At 37.5% G+C, this 20,397-nt stretch overlaps 1 protein-coding gene across 4 annotated transcripts in view; it reads left to right on the forward strand.

Annotated features, from left to right (window-relative positions):
- Positions 1-20,397, forward strand: part of lrrc28 (leucine rich repeat containing 28) — a 65,467-nt gene that overhangs the window by 19,999 nt on the left and 25,071 nt on the right. For all 4 annotated transcript variants that reach the window (XR_006309494.1, XM_043677526.1, XM_043677523.1 and 1 more), the window contains exon 6: positions 8,272-8,478. Coding sequence is in view for 3 of the 4 variants with exons in the window: in XM_043677526.1 (XP_043533461.1) it covers positions 8,272-8,478 (207 nt within the window). In the remaining variant the exon portion in view is untranslated. The remainder of the gene's footprint in view (positions 1-8,271; positions 8,479-20,397) is intronic.

Here is a 20,397-nt window from a genome sequence, read left to right on the forward strand (position 1 = left end):
GCAGCTTCACACATGTAAATGGTGGGGAAGTAGCCTACAAATGTACTATTAAATAATTTGCTTTAAAATCAATTAAATTACTATGTTCAAATGTGCATAAGAATAATTCTAGGTGTTACTTTTCTTCACCTTTATTATTGACTGACTTTTGATCCATAACTAAAGCTTAGAATTTTCAATAAACAAAATGCATTGTGACCATTACAGTAAGCCTCTTGAGAGCTGTTTGTATATTTTTATTCTGGCAGGTTGCGAAAACCAATTTTGCAGCAATTTTTAGGACCCCTCTGGGGAAAGAAACTTCTCTATTTCGAACACCAACCCAAGCAAAGTATTTTGTTTCAATGTTTTCATAAAAATCAAACATCTATACTTTGATATGCTACAACAGAATGCATACAATTTAAATTACCATTGCACACTCCTACCAGTATGATGCATAAAGAATCTGACAGCTGTTTAGCAGTGGAGATGGAACCACAATGGGATGATTTTGTTTTTCTCTTTTGTTAGAAGTTTCTATGACAACACTTAGGACTTGGGGCAAAAATATTTTCACGAAGTGTACTGGGTTTAATTTGAGCAACACTTAACATTTGCCAAGCAACTCCTCCAATAAAAATTAGCCTTGCTTACATCTTGCCAAAAGCTGCATTATGATTGTGTAGTACATCACTTCCCCAAAAATTACCTCAACACTCACTCTTCTGTGTTCAGTTTTTCCACTCTTGATCCTATATTTTGGAATTATTGCGACTTCAGGATGTAATTATGCACCTTTTGTATCACTCCAGACAGCCAACACTCAATGAGTGCAGTATAATACACGAGCCAGAATGAAGCTGTGTTTTGAAAGTGACTGAATCTTTTAATGAAAGAAGAAAGTGTAAGCTTCTGTTTTGCATTCCTAATGTTAAAAAAGGGCTGCCAAGGAGCAGAGTTTTGAGTGTGTGCCCAAGATTCATTTGCTAAGTTACATGTAGTTCACAGTTTAGAGAATGATTCTCAGTCTTGATGCCATACATCGTATTCCACAATACCTGCTGAAAGCTCTACTGTTCATCACTGCTGGCTTGCAAGTAAAATATTTCAACTGTGTTGCATGTCGTTTCTTACATTGTGATTTGAAGTTCAAGAAGATTTTGTTCAATTTTGCACATTGGGATAAACAAACTAGCAATTGCATTTCTAGATTGAGTTGGCAATCTTGTTCACCGTCCCTCTATCCCCCACAGCCCCAGTTTTGTTCCCCCTAAGTAAGGAAGGAATAGTGTAACTTTATAGATGTCTCCAGTCACCCCATTACCAAGTTTGGTTTATCAGTGTTGAATAGCTCACGTTCTATAAATCTCTTGATAATTTGGCTCAAATTAACAAACATAGTCTTTGAGAATATCTTTAATATATGTTGAAGGGATACCAAGGAGCAGAGTTTTGTTCGTATGCCCACAAGTTGTGATTACAATTTGGAAGCTTTCGCATTCAAAATCCTTCCACTGTAAGCAGAACCTTTTGACCGTGCACCCTTTCCAAATTAGTGCTTTGCTACAGAATTACATGGCCATCTTTTTAGAAAGGATAACGTTTGTTTTAAAATATTCATTTTCAAATGCCGGTCAAACCCTTCTGTAAATGCTTGTGGTGCTATGTTCAGTTTTATGCTTGAATCACTTTTCCATTTATATTTCTCAAAAAAGCTCCTCTCTAGTATTTTTAAAATCCAAAAACAAAAGTTCTCTAGTTTGGCATTGCTTCACACTGTATTTATAAAACACATGAAATGACAGGTTTACTATGATGCAAAGTGACCTTGTTATCCTCATGTTTTGCATGTGATGCTTTTTATCCTGTTCTGATATTCTTCCACCCCACCAGACTTCCTTAGAATCATAAACAGACTTCCACTTCTCTTACTTGCAGATTGTTTAGTGAATAGAACAACATCCTTTCAGCAATGGTAGGTCTGACAGCAAAGGAAATGAGGCCTGACTGTGTTGTACCTTCTTTGTTTCACACATACAGCAATCATGTTAATGAATCTGTTTTTCCTTTTTTCATCATTACAAATCTCTGTAATATTCCCTAAACGACAACACTTCATGTGTCTATTGTTATACTTAACAAAATAAATTGTGTAATTATTTTGTCAAATGATTCTTAGTTTAGAGCTTTGTTTTGCATGTTGAACTAAATTATTTATTATGCTCAATTCAGTATATTTAATCTTCACTGTCTTGCATGCATTTGATAAATAAATTCTCCTTTACCTAAGGAAATACTGACGTTTAAAAGTGTAATAAGTACTATATCCAGAACAATTTTTTCTTCACTTCCAGCCACTTCCTTAAATTGTTTTTCATTCTCCTCAACTCCATCAAGTATAGTACTCGTGTTCACCTGCCTCTGCTGCTTTCTATTCTCCCCCATGTGTACTAAGCTCATGCTGTTCTTTAGATTCTGCAGTATCATTTCATCTTTTCACCAGGCTCAACATCCACCACCAGAAATTTACCTCTTCTTCCAATTATTCCAATCCACTAATCATCTGACATCCCTTCCTAGCAAGTCTGCCAGATGAATTTTTTATTTGTTTCCTTCCTCTGATACTACCCTCCTCTCTCTCAAATTCCATCCTCACCCCTTTCTCAAGAAACACATTCTCTGTATCATCACTTGTTGCAATCCAGTCCCTGGTGAGAACCCCAATTTGTTATGATTTTGTACAGGATTTTCCCAAATCATTTTACTCCCAGATGAGGAAGGAGGAAACTGGCTCCCCTTCTCTAATCAACCTCAACCCCCTTCTTTGGTGATTGAACAAGGTTGACTTAGTTGAACTACTGATTTTGAGATTGTTGGTAGTGCAGGTTAATTGAGATTCTTTAATTTTGTTTCCTTTGGTGATTGCAAGGCAGTACTTGGAACAAGCGGGTCCTTCTTTTTATCCTGTTTCCTTTTGACTGGTTTGCTGGCTTCGAGCATTTACAGAGAGAGTGCTTCACTTGCAACACAGGAATGATTAGTATTGTTCTTTGACTGTGACTCTGTGCAAACGCTAGAGCTCAAATGCAGGTTAGTAAACAAGTACCTCAGCCCACTGGCACAAGAGCACTTCTGCTTGCAAGGAAGGTCTGCAGGGAGTGGCTTCATTCTGAACACAGCACTGAGAAAGGCTGAGTGTGAAAGAAATCAAAGAATGATGTCACAGGAAATCTAAATTTATTTGTTCATGAGAAGTTGTTGTTATGGAATGAGTCTAAATAGCTTAAGACTAAAAATGCATCACAGTTATAAAGAAGAGGCAGATACTTGGCTTTCTGTCACTGAAGGATCACTGATAGAGGGAAGTAAAATTAAATAAAGTAAAATAGTAAAGCAAAAGCAAAGAACAGTAAGCTTACTTGTGTGTTTTAATGTCACGTTGAGACAATTCTAAGGGTAACAAATGATTTTCAGAGTTGGGGTATACCAAGACAGCAAGGTCCAGTGTAGAGTACATTGTTTGATATGTTGTTATGACACAGGGTAAACCCCTCTGCTGATTTAAACCCAACTCTCAGAGAAGATCACCTCATGCTGTAATCTGTTAAATTTGGAGAGGCAAAGAACTATCCCAGAGGTCACTATTTAAAGTGAAAATTAACAATTTTATCTTATAAGTCCAAAGAGAACATTAAAACCACTACTTACAACTCCTTTCTCTTAAACCTGTCTTTTACTTCCCACTCTACAATACTGGTCCAAAAAAAACCCCATTTAAGATTTACAAAACAAAATCATGTTTCAAAACCAGTCAGCTTTGTCAATTTTCCTCTGTCTATTTTCCTCTGGGTTTTCCTGGGTCGTCTGTTCTTCAGTCTTCTGCTGCACAAGTTTTCTTATGGTCAGGTACCTTTTAGTGAGCTATTCAGCTAGCAATGTGCACTTGATAGTGTTGGCAGCTCTCCCTCTAACTGCTCAAAATGTCTGGTTTTATATCCCAAAACATCAGATCATTTCATTGGTTTGATGTCTTCAAAACATTAAATTCAAATTCAATTGGATTTTGGTATCTGCAGCATAATTTAAACTGGCCGAATTTGAATTTGTTTTTGTTCCATGGTAACGCAACCTCAGTTATTTGTTTCAAACAAGTGTTACATTTTTACCTTGTTTAGCATTCTCTGTGCTTTCAGTCAGTCCTTGCTAGCTTTCTCTCTCAAAGGTACAGTACACACCTACACCTTCATAACAATGTAAAGTCATGGACAGAGCATGAGTTCCAGACAATTGCATCTTCAGGAAGTGTCACTGCTTACATAAACTTGAGCTCTTGGATTTGGAACTTGTGCAGTGACCGTTGGCAAGGATAGCTGGTATAGCAATTGTAGGCTGGTGTTGGAAAAAGAAGAATGGAGGGCAGTAGTGATAGGTGATTCCATAGTCAGAGGATAGGATAGGCTTTTCTACAGTATGTAATGTGATTCAAAGATGATGTATAGCCTCGCTGGTGCCAGGCATATGTGGCCATTGAGCAGCTGTAAGGTATCCTTACAGAGGAGGAGAATCAGCCAGAAATCATATCCATGTTAGTGTCAATGACCCTGAAGGAAAGAGTTCGTAATTGCAGAATTCAAGGAGGTAGGAAGGGAATTGAAGAGGAGGATCACAAGAACAGTAATCCCAAGAAATCTTCCTGTGCTGGATGGCAGAGAGCTTAACAGGGGGATTGATCAATTGAACACCTGTTTGGAGAACTGGTGTAGGAGGAACAGCATCAGATTTCTGAGATGATGGGATCCTGGAGCGAGTGGCACCTGTACAGGTTGGGCAAGTTAGATCTGAACAGAACTGGACTGATAACCTTGCAGATTTTCTCGTGTTTTTAGGGTTGGTCTAAATTTGCCCTGGAGTTGATAACCTGAGGATTGGAAGGGAATTAAGCTGGAAGCAGGAAATGAAGAAAAAAACTGAAGGAAGGTTATACAAGAACTGTACAAAACATTGGTTAGGCCACAGCCACAGTATTGTGTGCCATTCATGAACCCACATAGGAGGGATGTGATAGCATTGCAGAGGTGCAGAGGAGGTTTATCAGGATGTTGCCTGGGCTGGAGAGTTTCAGTTATGAAAAGTGATTGGACAGACTGGGGTTGTTTTCCTTAGAGCAGAGGAGATTGAGAGGGGACCTGATTGAGATGTATAAAATTATGAAGGGTGTAGACAGAGTAGTCAGGAAAAAAAAAAACCCTTGATGGAAGGATCAGTGACCAGGGGCATAATTTTAAAGCAACGGGCAAAAGGTTTAGAGGCAATATGAGGAAAATGTGTTTTACCTAGAGGTCATGGGAATCTGGAACTCACTGCCTGTAAGGGTGGTAGAGGCACAAACCCTCGTTCCATTGAAGACTTATTTAGATGTGCCCTTGCTGGAAAAATAGGATGAGAATAGTTTGGTGGTTGGTTCTGACTGGCACAGGAGTGATGGACCGATTGATCTTTGAGTCTCTGACAGAGTCTGATTAGAAGACAGGAAAGGCTAGCATTGAGTGTGCCTCAAATACAGAATGATTTCAAAAAGACAAAATTAAGGACAAAGGAACTAAATGTAAAAATTCCAAATTTGCGGATGATACAAAGCTAAGTAGGATTATGTGTTGAAGAAATTGTAAAATATTTTCAAGATTTAGACAGGCTTTGGACAATGGAAGAACATGGTAGATGGAATATATTGTGAAAAATGTGAGGTTATCTGCCTTGATAGGAAGAACAGATGAACAGAGTCTTTCTTAAATAGTGAGAGATGGGCAAGTATAGAAAAGCAAAGGGATTTGGGTGTCCTTGTCGATAAGTCAGTGAAAGCTGACATAAAGCTAATAGGATGTTAACCATTAATGCACGACGACTTGAGTATATGAGCGGTGATGCCTTCCTTTAGTTGCATCAAACCTTGGCTAGACTGCACCTGGAGTACTGTGTACAGTTTTGGTCATGTTAGAAAGATATTGTTGCCAGAAGGGGAGTTTGGCAAATGTTTGTCAGACTTGTTTTCATGATGGTGGGACTGGCCGATGAATAGAGATTGTGTAAACTGACCCTGTGTTCTCTAGTGATTCAACAAATGAAACATAGAAAATACTTCAAGGGATTTTCTGGAAAAGGAAAAAGTATGCAACTATATAGAGTATAGTTTCTCCAATTCAACTGTAGAGTTTCCCCAAATTAGATATAATTCAAAGATAGAGGGGATGCCACAAGTAGATATAATGGTTAAGAAGGCAGTTAACACACTTGCCTACTTTGCTCAGACCTTTGAGTATAGAGGTTGAAACATCATGTTGAGGATGTACAGGATGTTGGTGAGGCCTCTTTTGGAATACTGTGTGTATGTCTGGTCATTCTGTTATGGGAAGAATATTATTAAACCAGAGAAGGTTCAGGAAAGATTTACCAGGATTTGTGCAGGGAATAGAGACTTTGAGTTATAAAAATAGACTGGATAGGCTATTCCACGGGCATGTGGGAGATTGAGGGGTGACCTTATAGAAAATCACAAGGGGCACAGATTAGGTGAATAGCAGAAGTCTTTTTCCTAAGTGGGAGAATTCACGACGAGGGGCCATATTTTTATAAAGTAAGATTTAAAAACATGAGTGGCAACCTTTTTACACAGAGAGTGGTTAGTGTGTGGAATGAACCAGCAGGAGAGGTGGATGCGGGTATATTTACAATGTTTGAAAGATATTCAGATAGGTACATAAATAAGAAAGGTTTGGAGGAATATGGGCCAAATGCAGGCAAGTGGGACTGATTTAGTTTTCTTTGCGAACATGGTCAGCGTGGACTAGTTGGACTGAAGGTTCTGTTTCCTTGCTGCACGACTCATTTGGGACTGAGACTTTTTTTAACTTAGAGCATTGTGAATCTTTGGAATTCACTCTCCAGAGGGGTGTACAAGTTCATTATTCGTATATATTTAAAGCAGAACTTGATATGTTTTTGTTTATCGTTGGTGTTGAGGGTTGTGGCATAGTTTAGATAAAAGGCATTGAAGTGTTCATTCAGTCACGATCGTATTAAATGACAGAGCGATTCAGTAATCCAAATTGCATTGTGCTGTTGCTATGTTCCAATGATGTGTTCGTAATCAGTGGTCACGTTGCACATAACAATTAGAACAAAAAGTACAGAAATTAGTTTTTTTGATTTTTCTGTGAGTAGTGACTGGTGAAATATTGTGGCTATTTAGTTATGTGGTTCTGGTCCCACTAACCTCGGCAGTTGAGCACTTGGTGTGGAGATTCTTGGTTCTCCAATTTAACTGAATGGAGCTACCTTGTTTCTCTTTCAGTGGTGCCTTTGCAAAGTTGTGACTCTGTCTTTTACCTACTAAAATGGGTGCCTAGTGACTGGTCTTCAGTTGTCACCTCTGGAACATACACTCTTGTATATTACTGGTAGAGGAAACACAAGCATGTCTTTCACCCATAATTGCTTTCCTTTACCTTATACAGTGTTCACAGTTTGGGTGGCATATAAGTGGCGTGAGCTGGTTTCTGCTAATGTGTAATTAACCTCCATTTATCTCTCCAACCACAGAATGTAGTTCAGGTTTTACATTGTATCTTTACTTTTGAAGTGCTCTTTCTGTCTGAAGTTCTTTGACACCCCCAGGTGCAACATTCCACGATCTCTCTGGGGACTGTATTATCCACCACAGGAATTATATTCTCAGGATTTATGTTACCAGCTGTTTTTGGCGTGTATATCCTTGCTTTTAGTTTATCACAAAAAATACTACTTAGCAGCTCAATACATCTAAAAGTAATTTGGGCCTGTGTTCCATTGTCATGACACATTGCTTAACTCTGCACTGTATCCATTCTTCCATTTCCTTCCCTGAAGTAAGGAATTATGTCAAGTGACCACATTCTTAAAAAAATTGATGCATTTCATCTTAACCAAAGTATATTTTTATGAAACTAATTGTAGCCTTTCCTAAAAGCAAGATTTTGATCTCAAGTCTCGCATGTGTGAATGTGAATTTGAATGCATCTGTACAAAATTGGACAGGAAATTGGATTTTTTTTCTCTAGAAAAAGAAACAATATGGAAGATAGTTTCTCCAATTCAAGAATAACAATACAAAATTCAGTTTTAATCCGGTTATATTTTTGATGGTGGGAATGTTTCTGTAATAAAATGTGTAATCTTTTTCATCATGTACTCTATAATGAAACTAGTGTAAGTGGTTTATGATTGTGGTTGTGATTTTTTTTTTGTCTTGAGCAGAAATTGGAGATCTAAGAGAGCTGCAAACTCTCGACATCTCAACCAATTGCTTGACGGCGTTGCCAGAGAGTCTTCATTTATGCTTCGCCCTGCAATATTTGGCAGCTGACCGAAACCACCTTACGAATCTGCCAAGACAGCTTTGTATGCTTCCAAACTTGAATGAACTCTCTGTGACGAGCAATAGTTTAAAATGTTTACCACAAGGTGAGTTTCAAGTATTGTTTTGTTACCACTGAATATAATAACATTAATATAATGTACCTTAGAACCTTTTGCTACAATGAAGGCATTATATCAATACAAGTTGTTATTGAAACTTACTATTTTCAACTGATCTTTAATCATGCAAGATTTGAAAGGTGACTTTCATTTTGCTGTTATTTCACATCTGTTAACTTTTAGTTTCTCTTAAGGATTCTTGTACAGTGATTCACCATTTCAATTCCCAAGCTATAATAGAATAATTTAAAACCTTAATGTTTTAGGCTAAATCATACTGGTATCATGCCAGTAACGATGCTTATCACACATCAAGTGACAACTTGGCTGTGGACAACATCCATTTTAGTTGTAATTATCGATATTCTCATGTATTTTGAAAATTCCCAGAACACAATGAACCTCTTCTGTAACTAATGGGAACATGAAACAATCCTCTGAACTAATGAAAGCAAGGTGGGAATTTATGATACCAATAAAATATTTTGCTTGTGCTCAATTCGCAAGTGAAGCGTTCACAGATTCAAGATGTTACATTACTGCTAACATTATATTAACATTGTGGAAATTGGCCAGGCTTTATGCCTTGTCAAGATTTCTTATGAAATGATTACAATGTATAAGAAAAATATTAACTTGAATATTTTTTGTTATCATCATAAATTAAGTTGTGAGTTGTTGCTTCAGAAATCTTAGCTGTGTATTTTTCAATTTTTTTTAATTGGTTACCCAAAAATGGATAATGAGATGCATTTGTGACAGGGAAGGCAAGATCCTTTTGAATTGTGCCTGATGTGGGCAAGACTACCTTTGTTGTTCATCTCTGGTTAAGCTGAGGGTTGGTCTCCTCCTTGAATCACTACTAAAAGTACTGATGATACTCACCAATGAATTGTAGAGTTACTGACTCAGAAATAGGAAAGGAACATGTCCAAGTATATGTTTGGGTCACAATTAACACCAGGATCTCCTCTATCTGGAGGATGAGTTAGTCTCAGCAGGCATATGACATGATTTCCTCCAAGGTAACTTGCTTTGCTTCAGATTCATGTTGAGCCTTATTTGAAATTTATACAGGTACACAATCCTTTATCTGAAATTCTTTGAAATTCTGATATCCGAAGTTTTCTCGTGAAGTTTTTTTCTGCATAACAAGGTGGTTTGGTGAGCAAAACGCTGACCGAACTCCACACTATTCAACCCCCTTCACTCAGATGTGACGTGGCGGGGTGGCCCAGCACTGCCAGGAGTCAATTGTGTCTCAGCACTCGTACTAGTCACACTAGTTGATAAAAGGTTTTGTATTTCACTGCGAAAATCTCAATTATTCTGAAATCCAAAAAATTCCAAAATCAAAAAAATAACTGGCCCCCAAGAAGTATGGATAAAGAATTGTGTATCTGTATTACTTTTCTAGCATCAGGCAAAGCAAAAAGTTGATAATTATACTTGAGGACACAATATTGTAAATAGAAACCTGATCTTATTAATTATTCCAAGTTTATAGCTGTTTCAGCATTAGCTGTTCAAAGTTTCACTTCAATTTGCAGCTTATTAACTAAATAAATTATCCATTGCAGATGGAAATGAGCCGTGTCTAAAGTGGTCATCTGTTTCATTATTTCTTTAGTGTTTCGACTATGAAGTGTGACCAGATAGTTGATTTCAAAATTATCACACGCGCTCCAAATTGAGTCAATTTTGATTTTGGCTGTGTACAGGCATGTTAAGTTTTAGTTGCCAGACTGCATTATGCACATATTGTAGAATAGTTACAAACCAATGATTTTGTTACAGTGTAAGAGAATTTATTCAGACTGAGTACAGCTTAAGTTTTTCTCAGTTTATAGATAAATGTTATTATAGTTCCTATCAAAATCTTAGCTTTCCATTCAGAAATTGATTCATTTAATTTTGAAAGATATGAAGATTGAAATTTGTGTGACAAAGTAGTCTTTAGTAGTTAGAAGAAAAATGTTAATATATTCAAGAATCTAATGATCTAGAATGTAGTATGATTCTCTGACATGAACATTCTTGATTTATTTGTAATTTTAATTCTGTTTCCCCCTCCCCCATAATCACACTGTTCATTTCATAGCAATGGGAAAATAACATATAATTGAACCCTATTTTGCCAGTGCCAAAAATCATAGTGAGACCTAGACCCAGCATATAAGTTAACCTTTCTGTCAACCCAACTTGTATTGGGAGTTAACCTGAATTTTTCATCTCAAATGACTAACGGACCCATATCCATATATTGAATGAGGCAACAAAAAACTCTGAGATTTTCATGTATTTTTATTACAAATTGACAATTTATCACAAACACCACTTTTCTCCACCTTTCCCTCCTGCAATCTGTCACTGTCCAGAAGCCCACTTCTCACTGGGGGTGAAAATCCAGCTGTTAAACGTGTAACATTTATGTTACAAAGTTGAGTGAGTGTATGTTCACTTTGAAATAGAGAGCATCTTTTTTTGATTAGATTAGATTACATTACAGTGTGGAAACAGGCCCTTCGGCCCAACAAGTCCACACCGACCCGCCGAAGCGCAACCCACCCATACCCCTACATTTACCCCTTACCTAACACTACGGGCAATTTAGCATGGCCAATTCACCTGACCTGCACATCTTTGGACTGTGGGAGGAAACCGGAGCACCCGCAGGAAACCCACGCAGACACGTGGAGAACGTGCAAACTCCACACAGTCAGTCACCTGAGGTGGGAATTTAACCCGGGTCTCCGGCGCTGTGAGGCAGCAGTGCTAATCACTGTGCCACCGTGCCGCCCACTTTTGAAATAAACTTAAAGTGCAGGCTTAACTGCCCAAAAGGAACAGCTGGGAAATGAGCTGTTCCAAAATAGATACATATAACAATTGGCTGTTAAAGGATACCTGAGTTTTAGTTGCTGTTTTGAGAACAATTCGAATTTAACTGATTAGTTTAAATTATGTTCAGGTTATACAATTGAGTTTGAATTCATTGTTTTGACAACATTGAACCAATGACAGGGAATGATGTTGTGGGGCACCTAATCAACTCAAGCTTATGACCCCCATTTACTGGGAATTTCTCATGTTTGGGAAATAATTGCACTTCCCAATCCCTGTCAAGAATGGGGTTCAATGCGATGTAGGGTACACACACGCTGATCCATTGTGAAGGGCTTTTGCCCAAAACGTCGATTTTCCTGCTCTCAGATGCTGCCTGACCTGCTGTGCATTTCCAGCATTGCTCTAATCTTGACACGCTGATCCATTCAGTTTAGTGCGTGTACAGCCCTGGAATCTAAGGGCATCACAGACTTGTTATTGCTGAGTCTTGTGTGGTTGTATGCCATTTGTCCCTCTAAGTAGTTGGGCGAAGACTGCTCTGGGGTCGCATAACTATTTAGCATGAGGGCATCTCGGTCTTTACCAGAATTAACCAGTTCACTTCACCAGGTAAGAATGACCATACACAACCACCCACAGAATTGAGAAAGAGCCATCAATCTGTCAATTGGAATAATGGAATAGGACCTAGATTCTATTTTGTTGGTTTTGAAACTGAGACCATGATTAAGAGGGATACCCAGGAGCAATTGTATTATGCCGCTGGAGGTGAAATACTTGGACCAGCGCAAGAATAACAAAAGTGAAAGCATTTACCAAGAATTTTTTCATTAATCAAAAACGAAAGTCGGAGGTTTGAAGACTATCAGATATTGTTATAGTTCCGAGCATAAACGATGCAATCCATCAGTGTTATTCCCATGACCTGCTGAGCTGTTTCCAGGAAACCAAAGTCTTTAGGTTCAGGGGGAATTCGGTTGCAAAGCAGGAACCTTAAGGAATTGACAGAGGAGCGCCCCCAGGTGTGGAGCCTGCAGCTTAATTTAACTCAACATAGGAAACCTCACCCGGTCTGGACACGGAAAAGATTGGCAGATTGATAGCTCTTTCTCAATTCTGATTGGTGGAGCAATTTGTCTTGTTAATTCTGATAATGAACGAGACTCCCTAAATAGTTATGTGAACTCCGAGCGATCAACTTCCAACTTGGAGGGACAAGTGGCATACACCCACATAAGATTGAGCAATAACAAGTCTCTGATGCTCAAAAATGCCCGAGGCTGCACGCGCACTACACTGAATGGATCAGCATGTGTCTACCCTACGCTGCCAGGTGTAGGTAAACTGTTGAACCCCATTCGTGGCAGGGATTGGGAATTGCAATTTTCCATAAACAAGGAATTCCCAAATGTATGCCATAATCAATGCAAGCTTAAGTCCCCCCAACATCATTTCTTGTCATTGGTCCGATGTTGTCAAAACAATAAATTCAAACTCGATTGAGTTTTAGTAACCTGAACATAATTTAAACTAATCACTTAAATTTGAATTGTTGTCAAAACAAGAACCAAAACTCTGGTATCCATTTAATCGTCAATTGTAACATGTATTTATTTTGGAACAGCCTGCTTCCCAGCCATTACTTTCAGGCAGCTGAGCCTGCACTTTAAGTTTACTTAAAAATACAGAAAACACTCTCTACTTTAAAGTGAACATACACTCATTTGACTTCATAATATTTGCTAACATTTAACATTTATTCAATAAGACTTGTGGTGAAATTTGGGTTAGCAAAAAACTAAAGTAGAAGAAGGAGTCTGTCCTGAAGAAGGTACTCAAGACTAAATATGCCTTGCAAACAAGTACTGAGCACCGATCTGACATTAAAATACCTATCAGAATAAATCTTCAAAAGTTATTTGCATAGTTACAATCGTCACAGGAGGTATATCAAATCAAACTTAGTCCAGAGCTTTCAGAGCAACAGCCAGTTGGTGTAATCACTTTATCTAACAAACCTGTTGAGTTGGCAAGCATCAACATTGCTCAGAAACTATCAAAAGATCTCTGTCAGAAGATATGAATGCTTCTTATGTCATAATTGCAACAATGATGAAATGCCTATAAATTTTGACATGCCCAACAACCAAACTGAAGTGGAAAGACCCAAACAGTTTTAATGAAAACCATGGGGCACAAAATGATAAAATTCATTGTGGTATTAGCATGTGTGGTTGACCAAATTAGATTAAACCAATGATAATTTCAATTTAGTTTTCTACAAGTTAAGAGCTATAGTTTGTATCCTGTGTACGTGTATGAGATGGCTGTGTGTACTTGTGCTCAAAGTGACCAGGAAGAGCATGCAAGTCACAAGTGTCCCTAAGCTCCTAAGTGAAGTCCTGAAGGGCTGTATTGGATTCCAAGTTCCTGGCTTTCTACGTCTGAAATGGTGTGCACCTGGTCAGTAGCATGAGGAAGTTTGCCTCTCCTGCCATATGATGTCACCAGAAGAATGCCAAAGAGGCTGGTTGCATAACTAATGAGGAGCAGGAAATAGCGGAGAAAGATCAGAACACTGATGGAACACTGACTGTGAAACTCCTGACAATGATGCAGCCTAAAAATGGGAAAATCTAGCCCATTGTATTCTTTTCCTTATTAAGTCTTGATTTTCCAGAGTTTTGGATGAAGTTCAGGATTTTTAAAGTGCACAAACAACTGACTGGATTTCAATAAATCTTAAGGATCGTCGTATAGTTGGATAGGACTGAAGACTATTTCTTTGACTTGATAATGGCATGAAAATTTTAGCTTTTGACATAGTTTTGATGTAAACTCGAGAGGTGGCATTATAAACCATTTACATATACATCCTGAATATTTGCTTAACTTGCAGTGATGGATCAGAAATATTGTGCTGAAATTCTTGAGAGAAATTTAAGCCTCAAACCACCATGTCATGTGTAGAAATTCTATCTCTCAATGCTTTAATGAAAAGATCCCGCAATCTCAACTTCTTTTATGAAAAGTAACATCATCACTGTGTACTTAAAATCAGTCCTTTACTCCTTACAGAATTTATTCATCACTTCAAGTCAGAATCCTAGGAACTGGAGTTTTCAAGAAGGTAGCTCACCACCATCTTTTCCAGTGCAATTAGGAATGGGTGATAAATGCCAGCAATACCCACATCACATGAACGAATAAAACAAAAATAAGCATTTTGAGCTGCTAGTCTTGCTATTAATCAAGCAAATGTCTTGAATTTTATAGACATACAAATGTCCAGCATGGTTGCACAACGCCCGATGCAACAAAGTTCTTGCACAGGTCATGCACAAAGCGGCTCCTTTAAACTAATTTGCATGCAAAATAAAAATTAACAGGTCCATTCAATTAACTAAATTGTCTGTGTGACACGAAACAAAAGGGCATACATTGCTGAGAAAAGAGATTTTATCGAAACTTTTCATCTTGCACTCAGAACAATTTAAAGGGAAAATCTGCAGTTATGATATTAGAGGAGAGTGTTGATTGGTTGGCCAAATGGTTGCTATGAAGAATGCATCAGTTAGTGATGGTTAGCTTTTAACTTCCTGGGCTTTGTTGACATTTTAAGACAAGCATGTTGACTCTGGTCAAGACACAGCCCTGTGAAATAAGCCAGTGAATACCTGTCACCTGTTCTGTTGAGTTGAAGGTACATGAAATAACAGAGTCCTGTGTATTAATTTATGTAGCTTCCAGTGCATGGTAACGCACCATTCTAAGAGCATGACTGACTATCTTAACATCGGTGTCAGCACAATCTTTTGCACACTCAAGATTATGTGGCAGATGTCCAAGTGTGGAGTTAGATCTCATGTTGGACACTGTGTTGTGCATTTTCCAAGATGGAATGGTTAGGTATCTCTATAATGGTTATGAACTGCTGAAAGGATAGGCTGTTTGATACACTCCACTAGCCTTTGGGACATAGGCCCTACATAACTAGCAACATACTGGCACTGAAATTCATAAACCACAAAACTCATTTATGTGACAGGCAGAAACTGTTTTTGGCTTGATAGCATCTTGTTAATGGGAAATATCGCTCATTTGCTGTTGCGTAATGGTTTACACAGCTAGCTTTACCTGGTGATCAAATGTTATATGGCACTTGTTTTTCAAGGATAATCCAGGACTGTCTGTTAAGCTCAAACTATTGTGCACATGCATGTAATGGTGCATATATTAATTGCAAGGCTATCTTCTTTACACACATAAAGAATGTATACACACACTGTCAGTTTCAACTCAACAAAATTGATAACAACCACTGTCCAACTCATTTCTCAAGGTTATTTCTTGACGAATCAAGTGAACCTTACCTGGTTTAAAATCTAACCTAAGCTTGGCAGTTAACTGTCAGTCACTATCAACTGGTGCAATCTCCATGGCAATGCCTTTACAAGTCCACTTGTCAATCAATCAGCACTCTTGTATGTTACTGTATAGAACTTGTTTTGGCTTAATTGTTTTTTCTTGTAATTTGTCTTGTGGAGCATTAGACAAAAGGCTTCAATGAAATGTATTTTTTTGAGCAGTGGATAGTTTTTTGCTTTTATTCTGGTCTCCTGGGAGTACAGTATTGTAAACAAAAAGTGCTAACACACAGGCATTTTCGCTGAATCGAAAAAAAAGCAGATATTTGCTTCAATGTAAACCCTTAATTGAATAAAGCTGTTGAAAAATCATCTCCCAGGCGGGTTTTAAAATAATTTGGAAAGGAAAAGAAATTAAATTGTGTTGCAGCATGAGAGAATAGTGTGTACACATTGTAAACAAGGAGAGTAATCTTGATGTATGCTGGCAAACTCTGCATTGTGTACTCCGATTGTAAAATCTAAGGAATTGCTAACAGACAGATCTGTTAGAAAAATATCACTTAAACCTCTATACTTTTGTGAAAGGTTGAAATCTTGAAGGATAGCTCTTGTCAAAAATAGTGTAAAAAAAATTTGCTGTTACATTTTTAGATTCCATAAATCCTGTTGCAAAGTACCTAAATTTTTCATAGTATTATGTTTGAAGCCTTAATTTGGGCCCTTTCCCAGCTTCCTGACAGGTATTGAGAATGACCAAATATTTAACTTCATTTGGTTGGTTTAGTTTCCAGTTTAGAACAAGTTTTGAGACTGTTCTTTATTTTAGCCAGTTTGAAGAATGTGACATCAGACTGTGGCAGATGGGAGTGATTTTTAATATTAAAATATCTATAATGATATGCATATGTTAAATATATATGTATAATATATTATATAACTTTTTAATTAAATGCCCCAGATTTATATACATAGGAGTAGCTACAAGGTGGGGAGACATCAGTCGGTTCACTCTATCAGGTTTATTCCCTCCCTAGGAGGATGCACCTGCCATTCGCTCTGTACCTTCCCACAACAGCACGGAATGCACCACATGGCGAATGAAAGAACAAATCCACATCCTGTCTGAAAGTGGCACAGAATGTCAGAGTTCCAGCATGCTGTGCCACTGCACCTGCTCATCATGACTTTTTTTTTCACTACGGCTGTTTCATAATATGAAGAAGAAAAAAGATTCAGTGCCTGTTGCCTTGATTGTTACAGGGACTCAGTCACCTGCTGTCCTTAATATTGTATTTTCAGGTTGAAAGACTCTGGGCTCAAATATAATTTGTGGCAAGCTTACAATTACTTCCCTCCACCAAATATTGGAGGATATTTTAACTAGAGGCAATGTCATCTCACTTGGTTCAGAAACTACATTTTTTATTTTGTACTCATTAATTAAACACTGGATCCAGACCTAGTACAACCAAGCTCTCATCTCTGAGGTATTAATAACGTCATTCAATTTCTTTCAGGGAAATAGTGTCCTTCAAAGTATGAAGTCAGCTAAATGTATTCGAGTACTCTGGATTTTAGTCACTGATTTCTCCATTCAGACATTTCCCCGAGGGCTGCATTGGCCATCATCTCATGTTTAGTATTTCCTCAAGTCTTTAACTCGCTGTCTCAATTGCACCATAATACTGAAAGCTTTCCTTCCATCTTATTCTATTCCCTGGTTATAAACTGCTGTTCTAATAAGTTCACAAAGCTGATTTTATTTTCCCCTGCTGGGACTTTCATGTGTTTATTTTATTACAGCTATCCTCTGAGGTATAATTGTTTTTGGAGTCTACCTACGGATGTGTAAGATCTCATCTTGGAGCAAATATCACTTACTGTAGTCATTTTGTTTCTCCAGAGGAGAGTTTTTGTAGAGAAATATGATCTCACCTTTCCTTGCCATATTTCCCCTCCATTATCTCCTGGGTCTTAAAAGCTTGGAGCAATCACAAACCAAATGTTATCATTGTTATAGTTTATCACCATTAATGCTGCCAAAGCTAGAGAGATGGCGTATGTTTGGGACCAAATTTAGTAATAATTCAAATTACATGAATTGCAGTTATACCATAATCATTTACAGTTTGTTTCTATCCATTTATTAATGTGATTTTGGCATGTAAAACACTAAGTTTGAAGCTGATGTTTCTGTAGATCTCCAAAGATTTCATCAGAGCGTAACTATTGGACAAGATCAAACCATGTATAATTCCTGTATTGGAATGTTTTTAAAGTTTTATTTCTTCATAACATGTTTTATATCCATGAGCGTCATGTTCTACTCTTAAAGCACTGATGATTGTAATTAGTTTTTTTTTAGGTAACTATTTATGCATATTTTTAGCCTTAATATTTTCTGTTCACTTTTAAAATTCTCCATTGATGTCATGGGAACCTTTAGTTTTCCTAATCGTAAACCAAAGAGAAACAGTAACAATTATAATTCCTTACACACCTTTCAAAGTGCAAACAAAATTAGAATTTTACCTTCAAAACCTAAGTCATAAATTTCCTATAAAACTACCATGGGCAAAATCTTTTCTTCCTTTAACCCTTTGTTGTACACCTACCCCACATTTTTCTTGCAAATAGCATTATGGCCTCTCTTGAGCCTCAGAACATTCATATCCCCTCCAAGTGTAGATATGCTGCATCAGCCAGCTCATTCCACTTATTTTGAGGTCTTATATGAAGACTTCATTGTTAACAGTATGCACCAAAGTGTATAATGTAGAAAAGAAACTACAGGGCTGAACTGAATATGTAAAATGTGTTTATGTCTATTCCTATGTTCTTTCACACTCACCGAAGTGAAGTGGACAATTAACTTATTGTGAGTAGTGAAGTAAAATGAGAAATAGCAGTCACAGCATAATTACATTTAGCGTGAAAACAGAAAGGGACAAAGAGCACTTATAGAAACAGTGAAAGGGCAAAAAGCAAAGTACATAGAGATAGGAAACGATCTGGCCCAATTTAACTGGGTAGATCAGTTGGCAAAGAACAATGGATTAGAGCAGGAATACTAATTATAGCGGGGCTGAAACACAATATAGATTTGTTGCATGATGATGGAGGTTTTAAGAATAAGGTTTTATGACAAAGTAAACAAATCCAAAAAGTGCAGACTAAAATTGGAGTAGCATTACTAAAAATCAGATAGAGAAGGGCAATGGAGAAGTTAAAATGGGGATTGAATGAGCTGAAATGACTAGTAAGTTAATAGAAAGCAATTTTTAAGCACTTAGTATTAGCTTTTAAATATAAAAGATAGAAATTCTAGGCCTTCGTTGTAAATACTAAAATCTAGCTGTGAGGTGTGGAATCCATCCAGTAGATAGACTGCTGGAGAGGAAATAATTGTAGAATAAGTTTAAAAAAAAGATTTTAATGGAACGTTAAATGGGCAAGTTATTGGCCTCTGGTCTACGTTATCATTCAGCGAACAGACAGAAAAGGTCCTGACTACCATTTTTCAATTGTTACATGAAAATTGTCAATGAACCAGGAATTGCTAATGCAATTTTGAAAGCTCAGTGTTGGTGAAAGAAGGTAGTTTGGCCCAAGTGATTTTCTATTTTTAGAGTCATAGAGATGTGCAGCACAGAAACAGATCCTTTGGTCCAACTCGTCCATGTCGACCAGATATTCTAACCTAATCTGGTCCCATTTGCCAGCACTTGGCCCATATCCCTCTAAACCCTTCTTATTCATATACCCATACAGATGCCTTTTAATTGTTGTAATTGTGCCAGCCTCCATCACTTCCTCTCCATCATTCTATACATTCACCACCCTCTGCGTGAAAAGGTTGCCCCTTCGATACCTTTTAAAATGTTTTCCTCTCACCCTAAACCTCTGCCCTCTAGTTTTGGACTCCCCACTCCAGGGAAAAAGACCTTGTCTATTTATCCTATCCATGCCCCTCTTCTGAAATTTTAAATGCTAAGGTGGCGCACTTCATGCATCTATATAAAACAACTGAAGAATCACCTTAACAATTAATGTTAGCTTTATTATTGTGGTTCTTGGAGCCATAAGAAAACTTGTAAAATAAATAACAGTTTAAAGTCTTTCTCCTTGATTGCATAGTACTGGCTAAGAAAATGGGCCAAGTGTTCTAAACTAAATTCAGCCATGCCCACAATTCACCTGGACATAGTAAAGTTTAAAGTCCCTTCTAGCCTAATTATTCATAACCTCCATGGATCTAATGAAATGCTAATTTTTTTTTGATGTTCTGAACTGAATAATTTGATTTGGAGGAAATCATTTTGCAATTTGACAGCATATTGATATGCCACTTTGAAAACCTTGGTTACAGTGCTTTTGATATCAATATAGTCAGAACTATCACATGAACATCAGAATGACTCTTGTACTGTTTCAGGTCCTGTTTCTGTAACTTTGTCTCAGTGATTTAACAACAGCCGTTTTTTTTAAAATTGGTCCTTCTTCCTGATTCCGAGACCACGTGTTTACTAACTTGCACTGGTCTCTACTTACACAAATATTGTTTACTCTCTAGCATATTTTAGTTCTAAACTGTTAACTCATGGAGTTAGTAACTATGACCAAAGAGACCACAGGTTTCTATTGCTACAGTGTTGTTGGGCAGCTCAGGCATTGTAAATGAGTTTCT

This window comes from Chiloscyllium plagiosum, chromosome 36 (genome assembly GCF_004010195.1).
Source record: "Chiloscyllium plagiosum isolate BGI_BamShark_2017 chromosome 36, ASM401019v2, whole genome shotgun sequence".
Taxonomy (NCBI): domain Eukaryota; kingdom Metazoa; phylum Chordata; class Chondrichthyes; order Orectolobiformes; family Hemiscylliidae; genus Chiloscyllium; species Chiloscyllium plagiosum.